The 11,079-nt window shown below is 35.3% G+C and overlaps 2 protein-coding genes and 1 pseudogene across 8 annotated transcripts; 2 read left to right on the top strand and 1 right to left on the bottom strand.

Moving 5' to 3' along the window:
• The first annotated feature begins 569 nt into the window (after positions 1–569).
• LOC107467316 (protein NONRESPONDING TO OXYLIPINS 2, mitochondrial) lies at positions 570–2,581 on the top strand. Of its 6 annotated transcripts, XR_002367823.2 has the most exons (5): positions 571–824; positions 918–1,036; positions 1,352–1,422; positions 1,820–1,842; positions 2,345–2,581. XR_002367823.2 is itself a non-coding variant. In XM_016086367.3 (4 exons), the coding sequence occupies exons 1-2, from the start codon at positions 682–684 to the stop codon at positions 1,066–1,068; spliced, it is 294 nt and encodes a 97-aa protein (XP_015941853.1). In that variant the 5' UTR covers positions 570–681; the 3' UTR covers positions 1,069–1,080; positions 1,820–1,842; positions 2,345–2,581. The 6 variants fall into 6 exon arrangements, 5 of the variants coding, with proteins under 5 accessions (XP_015941853.1, XP_015941854.1, XP_020986962.1 ...); XM_016086367.3 differs by lacking the exon at positions 1,352–1,422 and having other exon boundaries at positions 570–824; positions 918–1,080; XM_021131303.2 differs by lacking the exon at positions 1,820–1,842.
• Positions 2,582–5,106: 2,525 nt separating this feature from the next.
• LOC107467318 (uncharacterized) lies at positions 5,107–6,145 on the top strand (annotated as a pseudogene).
• A 1,084-nt stretch (positions 6,146–7,229) lies between these two features.
• On the bottom strand, positions 7,230–10,558 carry LOC107467315 (TIP41-like protein). 2 transcript variants are annotated; one of them, XM_021131301.2, is made up of 8 exons: positions 10,349–10,558; positions 9,982–10,167; positions 9,662–9,752; positions 9,367–9,516; positions 8,942–9,001; positions 8,800–8,841; positions 8,487–8,615; positions 7,230–7,471 (listed from the first exon to the last, which is right to left on the bottom strand). In XM_021131301.2, the coding sequence occupies exons 1-8, from the start codon at positions 10,489–10,491 to the stop codon at positions 7,367–7,369; spliced, it is 906 nt and encodes a 301-aa protein (XP_020986960.1). In that variant the 5' UTR covers positions 10,492–10,558; the 3' UTR covers positions 7,230–7,366. The 2 variants fall into 2 exon arrangements, with proteins under 2 accessions (XP_020986960.1, XP_015941850.1); XM_016086364.3 differs by having other exon boundaries at positions 9,367–9,477; positions 10,349–10,554.
• Positions 10,559–11,079: the final 521 nt, after the last annotated feature.

Genomic DNA, 11,079 nt, shown 5'->3' with positions numbered 1-11,079 from the left:
AATGGACCATTAATGTTATTTACTTATTTTGAGTATCAAGATCTTACAGAGTAAAGCTTAGGAGTTAGGCTTTCCAAATTGTGCAATTGATTAAGCATATGTTTTATTCTGTTGGCCATTGACCAATGAATTTTTAAGCGGATGAAATCACTTGATTAAAAAAGGGTGAATAAAATGAACATCACCCATACTATCTAGGATACCACGTTATGAAACCACTCATTACAAAAACGTAACCTGACAAGACAATATAATACTAATGATCATATCTCTAATACTTTCTAAACCTCCATTATACACATTATACGCTTAGGTCATTGGTTCTCTATACTTTCTCGTTAAAAAAAGTTGGTTGTATATAATATTTTTTTTTTTTTGGTCATGGTATATAATATTTTTTATTTGTTTAGTATATACGGTCAAACGGACTTTGGACCGAAGCAAATTAGGGTGGTTCTAAGCCCAGCATCCAATTCCAAAAAAATAATGTTATTAAGAGGAAAGGCTAAGCCCAATGTTAACAACCCAAATGTAAAACGACTGCGTTTAAGGAATGCCCGGCTTAACCTACCACAGCCACAGGTGCCATCCCAAAACCCTCGCAAACCCCTCTTCAGTCTTCACGCTTCAGTTGTTGAGTTCATTTCTCAGATTTCGATTTTCATTGGAAGCAAATCAGCAATGGCATGGCGTTCTGGATCTCTCTCTCGCTCACTAATCTCCACAGCTAGGGCTTCCCTCCGCCCATCCGCTCCCCGCCTCCGTCCTCCGCCACTCGCTGCCCCTCGCCTCCACTCCCGCCGCTTCTCTATCCCTGCTTCCAGGTTCCACTTTCAAATTTTCATTTTCCTTTTCCAATCTTTGAAATAAATACATATATATATATATTGTGATTTGTGAATGTGTGTTTGGGACAGGAACTTGGGGGAATTAGGGTGCATGCAATCACTGTTACCAGTTCATAGCACGATGGCCGTGGCGTGTCTCACATCGCACCTTGCTGTTAGCGCGCGTGCTTGTTGCGATCTCTCCCATGGTACCTTCCGTCGTTCTTGTCAAGATCGCTAGTAAAGTATCTTTGTGAGTCTTGTGCTGGTTCTAGGATACATAAATAAAACCCCCATTCAAAATGTTTTACCTCGTTTTTAACATCATCATTTTTATGCCACTCTTTGAAAACGCTCTTTTTTTTATTTCTTTCGTGTGTTTTCCAATTAATTGCCTTAGAGAAGCTCAGATAAGTGTTTAAATTTAGTTAGTCCAGTTTTGACGGAGGTGAATTGGGTAGAAGTGTGTCAAGTCTCTCTCTCTAGCTTGGTTAATGAGAAGGTATTAAGATTCGAATTTATAGGTAGGAATGGAAAAGATGGGTGATGCGCAAAGGACATTGATCATCCAGTGGCGAGAGAAGAATGCTGCATAGTAGGTTCCTTTTCCCCCCTTTAATCTAAGATTATAAGTTTTAAAGTGTTTTTACTTAAATCCATATACAAGTGAGAGTGGTTGATGACATCTAGAGAGGAAGTAAATGAAGTAGTGAGATATACCCTACATATCCTTCTGGTATTTGTCTTTTTAAATTCCTTGAAATCAGTTTCAAATAAGATTTTCTATGTTTACAATCTGAATCATGGAGGTTTCTCACAATGAAGTCATGTGATGGGACAACTTGGCCATCTATTGTCGATCTATTCTGTGTATAAATTTACTTTAACTAAAAAATAAAATCCTGCCTAAGTCATCCTGGAAACGGCTTTATGTTCAACCCTTTCATCAGTTCTTCTAGTACGACTAATGGGAAACTTCATTCCTTTCACAGGTGATCCTGATTCCTGAGTTGAGGTACTAAATCCCCTTTAATTGTTTTGGTTGAACTTATCACCCAACTTCAATCCATTGGTCTGAAAGATGTGAGGTTTTTGTTACTCCCTGCTTGAAATTCTGCCTGTGAAGGCAATTTGCAAGTTTCAGGCAGCTAGGCATGGTGTGGCGAATAAAGTTACCACCTATCCTTTGATGTAAATAATGATTGGAATTATTGCCTTCTTTTCGTTGAAGTAGTAAAGTACTTCTTTAAGTTGTTACATCCTGGTTCTGGCTTAAGCCAATCTACATTTTAGATGTGGCTACCATGTTGAGTATCCAGAAATCGCTAGTATTTTTATGGTTTCGGGGTAAATGATGCCATGCATGTCCATGTGCGTGATGATATAAATTCTGAATCTTTTCTTTTATTTATATTAACTTGTAAACAAGTGCTATGGAGATGGCTTTGTAAGATTGTATCTGACAACATGTAATCTACTGTACTTCTATTTTCTTATGACCTGCATTGTTGCTGCAGGTACGTGAGAAAGCTATTGGATTTGCATAACTGCCTTCAAGGATATGGCGGATCAATATATTATGGATAGTATTTTCTGGGAAGTGACATTTGTAGGAAGTGAGACCCTAATCCGTTTTGCTATCCTTAATTTTGACTATTTCTGATTCAGTAAGAGGGTAGAAGAACCTCTTTTTTCTTTTCAAATTGCAAATACATTAAAGATTAGACCTTGATTATTTGTGGCTTTTGGTTAAATGTTGTACATGTTTGCTGTTTTCTACTTCTGTTTTTGGGAATAGTAGTTTTTTTTTTCCTTACACAAATGGAGGGATGCATTTTTCTTGCAAGAATTGAAAGGGGGCGACACATATAGTGGGATTAACCAAATTCTAACTAAAGTGGAATTGTGCCGGAGAAATAAGAATAGAGGAAAAGTGTTGAATCATAAATGATCTTAAATTCTATGAGTATGAACTGCTTAAGAGAATGTTTGGTTTCCGCCCACACTTAAGTTTGGCTGTTCAAATTAATTCCTATTTTAGGATAACCAAAATAAAGTTACTTTTAATTTTGCGAATTGAAATTTCACTATTCTTTACACATATTTTTAACATATTCAAACTACGCACAATTAAAAAGTAATTCTTTAAACTTAAATTTTCTAAGAGTAATTCTTCAAAAAGTTAAACGAAGTAATAAGAAGTATATCGTTTGTTTAAGCCGAATCAAACTAAATACAAGTTTCTCCGTTGGATTATTCGGTTGAAAGTAATGTTTTAAACATCGGACTGATTTTTGTGAACTTTTTACACATGAAATTAGTGTAGTAATATATTTTTAATATATTTTTTACACTACGTGGATGGTCAGTCATTCAGAGCCTTAAGTTCAATTGGTTGATAAATATAAAATAATTTTTTACTATTAGCATATATTAATTAAACTATTTAGTTAGCCATTTACCATTCTTTTTTTCTTAAAAAAATGTTCACTGTAGAAAAAGTTAATTTTTTTTTTGGTAATTAGAAAAAAAAGGTTAATTTCTATATTCAGCAGTGTATTATACTACTACTACAACCACAAAAGCCCCATTAGGTAAGATGTCTTATATTCATATTTAGATCTCTTTTAACTCCGCAGAATGTTTTTAAGTTTATTTATCTCTAATCATTAGTCTACTTTCTAACCGATTTGCTCTCCTGACTACAAAAAAAGTTGCATCAGACATTATTTTTTTTAGTAAAGATAGGGAGATTCGAACCCGCAACCTCTTAGATGAGTATGGAGCATTTGAGTTATAACTCATTGGCTGCATCAAACATTTAACAATCGAAGTAAATTTTTGTTGAATCTAAATAACATTTAAAGAGTGTATTATACCTTAAAAATAAAATAAAAATATGTATAAACCAGACTAGGAACATTCCCCGATTCTTGCCTAATGGTTGCATTTCCATAACCAACTATGGAGAATTTGGCAAAATTTGATCCCATTGTGAGCCATGACTCATCCATCCACACTTCAAGAGGCAATTGTTTGCTTGTTACTTTCATTTATCCTTTCTTTAATTTTCTTCTGTTGCTGCATTTGTCATCAAGCCTGTCACATTTATCTTGTCATTTTCTCTATACAATACTTCTGTTCTTGTACCTTAATCTTGTTAGATTTGTTGGATCTCCATTCATTGACAAACCATCTTGTTTGATCAATTTACCTTGGATTCACTCTTGTGAGATAACTATGGGGTAAATCTATATGTATACATCAAATTCATATAATAAAATTTCCACTTCCACCCTAACTTAAAAAGTAAAAACTTGAAATATCTGGCTTTTCTCTCTTGTGGTTATCAAAAAAGACCATGACCATGAGACAGCAGCCAAGGCTATTCCCTTGGATTCAGTGATATGCAAATGCATACTTTAACCTCCAAACTCCAATGTAAACTCCACAAAGCTGGGGTCTAATTGGTCGTTGAGATGTCAGTGTCTATTAGACGAAAAAAGAAAAGAAAGATGTGAAGAACCAACTTCAAGTTACAAGGGAAGGTGTGAATAATTTTGCCATGTTATGAGTGAGTTTGATGAGGCTAGGCCAAAGTACAAGTGGCTCCATCTAGGACCACTGAATTAGATTAAATAAAACTGAATGAAGTAGTGCAAGTTGCAAGTTGGTCCTTTGATGCATTTTCTGGCAACTGTGCATTCACACATTGGCCACAATAAGTTTGGAAGGGAACACCAAGAAGCCCCAACAAGAAAACACCCACGTAGATGCCCATAGCCAGACAGAAAATACTATTCTAAAATAGGAAGTACCTCATTATCTTGTTTCCAACTTTTTAGCCACCATTATTTTGGAAATAAGCTGGGTACAGTTCCTCCCAACAAAACATCAAATCATAAAGCAATGAAAAGCCAAACACACACTACCCTACATATGCTTAGGCTCACAAGTCAGAACCTACTTTCACTATCAATTGGAATATAAAGGTGGGAAATAATTTAAAAAAAAAAAAAACACCAATGCAAATTCTTGTAACAGTGGCCAATGTGGATAAACATGAAGACTCCATGTTGGAATCCATCATCATATATATGTACCCTACTCACTACTCAGCAAACAAAATAAAGTATGGCAGATATATAGAAAGATAGATAGATACACATAGATGGGGGTAATAGGCACACATGGCAGGCAATTCAAATAAATTTGTGAGATTTGATTTTGACAATGAATGGGGAAGATTTAGTATTGTCAACCTTGTATTTCTATGGCTATTCCTAAGATAGCCAAGAAAGGTTGGTACTTTGTGAGGAGAAAAAAGGAAAAAAAGGAGAAAAAAGATTATAATGGGGAATCCTAAGCTTTGAAAAGATGACATAAGCATTGTTCCCTATAGCACAAAGCATCACTAGGTGGGGTTACTGATTGGGATGACACAAAATTATAGTTTAAAAAAAAAAAGAACCTTTCCAATCTCACTTCCCACTCTCTTCATTTTAGTTTTCTTCTTCTCTTCTCTTACTTTTGATCTAACACCTTCAAAAAGGTATTCTTTAAGCTTCCCCCTTTTCTCAATAATTAAACTTTTCTTTGATCACCACTCACAACAACTTGTATTAGAATTTGGGGATGATGATCAAGGAAGATGAGGCTACTTTGACAACAGCCAAGGAACAACAAGGGGAAGGGATGATGAATGAAGGAAAGAACAATGACGAAAGTGATCATGAGAATAATCCTCAAGAGTGGTTGGACCTGAGTTTAGGAGGCAAATCACTCACAACAGCAGGGGACCCTGATTCATCATCATCACAAACAATCAGCGGACCATGGCCATGATGGGATTTCCCATGATGAGCACTCCAATGATGCGATCACTCGGTGTTCAGCCTCATTCACTGGTGCAAAAGCCATGCAGAGGTGGTGGAAGTGGAGGAGCCATGGTGGCACCAACCTTTCATGATGCATATGCATCATCAGGGCTTGGAATGGCACGGACACCTTTCATGGCTGAGGAGCCAACTGATCTGGTTTGGCCCGGAAGCTTTCGCTTGGTTCCACAACAACCAGAGCCGCAGCAGGAACCACTCAAGCTTGATTTAGACCTCAGACTGTGACACAGGAGTTTTTGAAGATTGATAACAGGTAGGACCCTTCACCTTCCAAGAATCAAGAGCTTGGATTTGGATGATGGTTGGTACTACTTACTGTGATGGGTAAGGATGTTTTCCTCTGTCTATAACATGTTATAGATATTGTTATATATATATATATCTACCTACTATTTTCTACTTCAATGATGCTTGAAATAATCCTCATGTGCAGTGCTCTTTTTGGCGTGTGTCTAACTTATCCAGGAGTTTTTGCTTTGCTAACCTTGGAAATCTGATTTTTTTTTTTGGGTTTTTTTTCTTAGTTCCTGTACTTTCGAGAATCACATCGTATTTCACTGACAAAATGTTGTGGCCAAGGCTATCTATGTACTTTCAAGTTGAAGTTCCACCAATACACGTGAAGTTTCAACTCTTAATAATTGTATTAAGGTTGGTTTTAATTGAAATTTGACGAATCCAGATTTACAAGCAATTGAAAAATTAAAACGCAAAAAAAAAAAAGAAGCTTTCTAGGCAGGCGTGTCAACATCAAGATTAAATCATATTAATACAAGTGTAAAAATTGTAATACTGACCTTTCGGTTTCGGACCCAAAAAATAATTATCTAAAACATGAACATTTATTGGCGTGTCAACATCGGGATTAACATAATAATACAACAAAATGATAGTTATTGACTTATTTCTATTCAGAATTTAACGATGCATTCTTAAAATATGTTTTCTTTAACGCACGAATTAAGCAATGACCAGTGCCCAAAAAAAATATCGAAGCAAAGATAACACTTGTCCATACTTAAATAATAGAATCAATTCCTAATTGTTAGGCAGACCGACAAATTGGTGAAATATTAGAATTGAGATTAAGTGTACCTAATTGAACTAAAAAACTAACTGGGAATGAAAATTGTCACAAACTTATAAACTATCTAATAACCAAATTCTATGGAGATGTAAAGCTGGTAATATTAGTGATATCTACAAGATGAATTTCTTCTTTGTTTCTTTTCTATTTTTTGAACGAGAGGATTGAAACATGAAGGCAGGAAAGGGAAATGTTTCTTGCATGATAATGAATGCTAAAGTTGTATAGAAGAATGTTTCACGAGGTTGTGTTCCAAGACGAAAAAGTACTTTCAAACTGTTGACGCATTTGAGCAAATCCTTGTTCTCAAATGACTATTATGCGAGTATATGCTGAGTTCCAACTTCCAAGCATTTCCTCTTTTTGCCATCTTTAATTATTCTATTCTATAATAAATTTTATAAGCACAGAGCATGATAAGTACGCATCTTGACTTGATATTACCTCATGACGCAAGTAATAGTTTCAATAGCCATGCCAGAAGTTTGAATAAAAATATGAACAAGAATTGATTATAATCCCTTTACATTATAGGGAATTTACAGCCATATAACTTAAGAGGAAATAACAAGCTTTTGAGCCCTATGCATGATGATGGGGAGCCTCTGGCTGATTATGCTTGGATCATTATATGTAGCGGCATCAAAAGGGTATCCTTTCTGCATGAACCAATCAATTAGAGAGGCGTTAAACATCAAATTACAACCATTCTTGTAGATGACAGCTAAGACAAAGAAACTGCAGGAGAAATAAGAGCCCTATAAGAATAAAAACAAAAACAAAGAAAAACTATCAGTCCAAAGTCTAAAGTAATAATAGTATAATACAATGAGTTTATCACTACTGCCAGTCATCTAGCTGGCTGTCAACGTCAACAGACTTGAACATTCCCAAAATTTTCGGTTAGACAGATTATAAAGCAAAGAATTAGGAATAACAGAGATTTGAGAACTCAGATGTTTCTGTGTGTTTAATAACAAAACAGACATAATTGAAAATATTAGGTAGAGATGCATGAAAAGGAGCCCATGGTTCTTCAATCTGTCCAAATGAGTAGGAATTGTATAGAGACATAAACGGGAAAAGAAGACAATGCTTCGGTGGGACCTATTTTTTGTGATTTTACGGTTTTATGTTTGGGTGGGACCTGCAGTTTTGCCACATAAAGGAGAAAATGACGAAATAATTGGTTGACATCAATTCTACTTCTATTATTTGCAACTTTGCACAACTAATACATAATCATTTCTTATCTTTTGGATCAAACCGAACAACATGAAAGGAAGTAATGAACAAATAATTATTAAGCAGAATTTTAGAAATGAAAATTAAGGTGTTCTACAAATCTCTCCTAAATTAACTATTTTCTCTGACAATGTCTTTTTACTATTCCTGTTGCTTAAGATTGATATGCGAATTCTAGATATTGAGACAGACAGAAATTGCTTCAGTAATGCTAATCCAGAAACTACAATAGCATCTAATTCATCCATGATGGAATTTGCTTCTAAAAATTCCTAAAATCATTACCATAGATCATCTCAGCATAGCGAGCACTAGACAAGCACTCAATCCGCAAACAGATGCTGTCTCAAGTGTCAAATGGAAGGAAACTATTTTTGGAAATACTGTAAGGAACAAGATGCACATGGATATTGGACATTACACACTTACAGCAGACAAAGCTTCAAATGTAGATTCTCTCCAGCAAGTCTCCCGAAGTATAATGGGATTTGTGCTTCCACCAAATACACAATGCATGCGAGTTTCCCTCAGTCGAATGAGCACTCCATCAACTCTAAGCTGAAAAGTACCAGATCAATCAATAAAAAATGAGTTTCAAGAGCCTCTATAAAGCAAGTAAATGTGCTGTCTAGAAGATCCAAGATCGTCAACAGAACTGATGATCCTTAGTGAAATCTTCGGCATGTTATACGATTGCAAGGTAAGAAAATTGTTAACGTAGTAAACGAAGAGAGTTGCTAACCCAGAATCGCAGGAGAAGAAACCAAGAACTTGGCATTACTCTCTACAAAACAAAAAATGGATGCCACTAGTCATTGGCAGTCATATTTAATTTTCATACAAACAAGGAAAACCCCCATCAGTAAAGGGGGAAAAGTTATTACCACTTTTACAGTAAGAAGTGATACTCCATTGTCAGCAAGTTCATCCTCATATAGGACTACCTGTCCACGATGAGAACTTATTTGTCATGAAAAGCAAATGCTATAAAAGAAGAGAATGTGGGCAATTTATTACTACAAATGAAAAACTCAGATAAAGTATACATTAACACTTTGGATTTGGAATATTATAAATATATAGCAGACTAACTAAACTATTTTACTTTCTATGCAGATTAGGTGATTAACAAGTCAAAATAGTCAGATCAACAGCAACTACATGTTATTTCTATTTCTTGATTTCACGTGAGCACAATTTTCTTAAACAATGCAGAAAAGAAATCCCAAGGCCCATAAAAAAATTCGTATACAAAAACTGTTCTGAATACAGACTAGCGAGGTGATTAGTTAAGGTAGTTTTTACTCACCTCATCATAAAACAATATAGGCTCTTTGGATGCCAATGCAACCAAATCAATTTGTTCCTTGCAGTCTTGCCAAAGGATATTGCTTGTTTTCTCAGAAGTTTCTTTTGCATTCTGCCATACAAAAATTGAATATCTTCTATCACTATGTAGCTGTAGTTATCAATAAATTATTGAAAGCAGTTAGATCACACATTACAAAAATCATGTTGTTTGAACAAATGACTCGAAACGAAAAAGAAATGCAGTCAAGTTGGTAGATTCAGTCCATAAAGAAGAAGAACGTATAAATGCATACCATATCTTTATCATTCTCAACTGTGCAACTTCCACAATAAGGTGTTGTAAAAGTATAGTCATAATCTAGTATTACTTGCTGAGAAGGCTTGCTGCACATTTTCCCCAAAGAGAATGTGAGACTTACAACATAAATACCTCGTGCAAAAAAAGCTATCACGATGATAATGGCATGGTGGTAAGAAAACATTCATATCCAATCCAATAAGAGTAAATGCCGCAATCAAATACTAAGCAGTTTCATGATGTATCTAATAACAAAGGAATTTTGATTTTTGAGCTACGGTAGAAAACATGGTAGTGCATTATTTCATCCATTACCTTCTAAACTTCCACTTAGCCGCTGCAGGAACTTCAACTGGTGGCAAGGCTTCCTGCTTCCAACCACAAAGAGCATCAAACGCATTAAAATGAATTTTGGTGCCACTGCTCAAGTGCTTCAGAATCAACGTGTTCTCCCCAAAAACCATTTCCGGTAAATGATTAGTATCAAGTTTATGTTCCCACCTGCGACACATGATCCATCATCATTACAAAACAAAGCAAAGGAATCAAAGGCTCAAATATCCAATTAAGAATAATATACGCAATTAAAGGGTCACATTTTTCTCACATCGCCATGAAAATGTGGAAACATCCTAAAAAGTTGCAAAGTTAGGGTTAACTGAGAATACGAAAAATTACTGACTCTTGGATAGCTGCGGAGTTGAGAATGGAGTGTGTGCGAGACTCGATCAGCCATCCATGGATGCGAACACCGCGATTGCCGCCATCAGCGAAGAGCTCAGCGCCGGCGGCTTTCAAGTCTTTGTCGTCAATCTCCACTGCCATCTTCGCCTGCTTTGCGTTTCGAGCTTCAGTTCAGTTCACATTTCACTGACTCAGTGATTTGAGAGTTGGGTCCGAAACGAAGCCTGGTTTCGGATCCAATCATTGGACATGGATCAGGCTTTTGGCCCATTTAGCTTCACCACAGGCCTCATTTAAGATTAAAAGGTCAACAAAATCCAAAAATAAAGCTTAAATGGTCGACCAAAATGTTCCAAAATTTTTTAGAAATGTTAACGCATACTTTTTTAGGGAATTATATGCCATAAACTTTTTCTTTTAAACTATTCCTAAATATGCTAGTTAAGGCACGTGTTAGGGGATTTGTCTAAAACGAGCTTAACAATTATGTGCTTATTGAACGAGCCTAACTTATATAGGTTATTAGATCTTATTAGATAAAAATCAACGGTTAATATAAAAGAAGAGTATTGATGGACTCTAATAAATATAGAATATCCTAGTACATAAATAAATACTTTAAATAATAATACTTTAATACACAATATTTTAAACGGCAACATAATCTTTTATTCTTAAATAATTAAATATAAAATATATAAATACAAAATATATAAGTATTTTTTATTT

Source organism: Arachis duranensis, chromosome 9 (assembly GCF_000817695.3).
Source record: "Arachis duranensis cultivar V14167 chromosome 9, aradu.V14167.gnm2.J7QH, whole genome shotgun sequence".
Lineage (NCBI taxonomy): Eukaryota > Viridiplantae > Streptophyta > Magnoliopsida > Fabales > Fabaceae > Arachis > Arachis duranensis.
The sequence above is the reverse complement of the archived record's forward strand: the minus strand, read 5'-3'. Positions and strand labels throughout refer to the sequence as shown.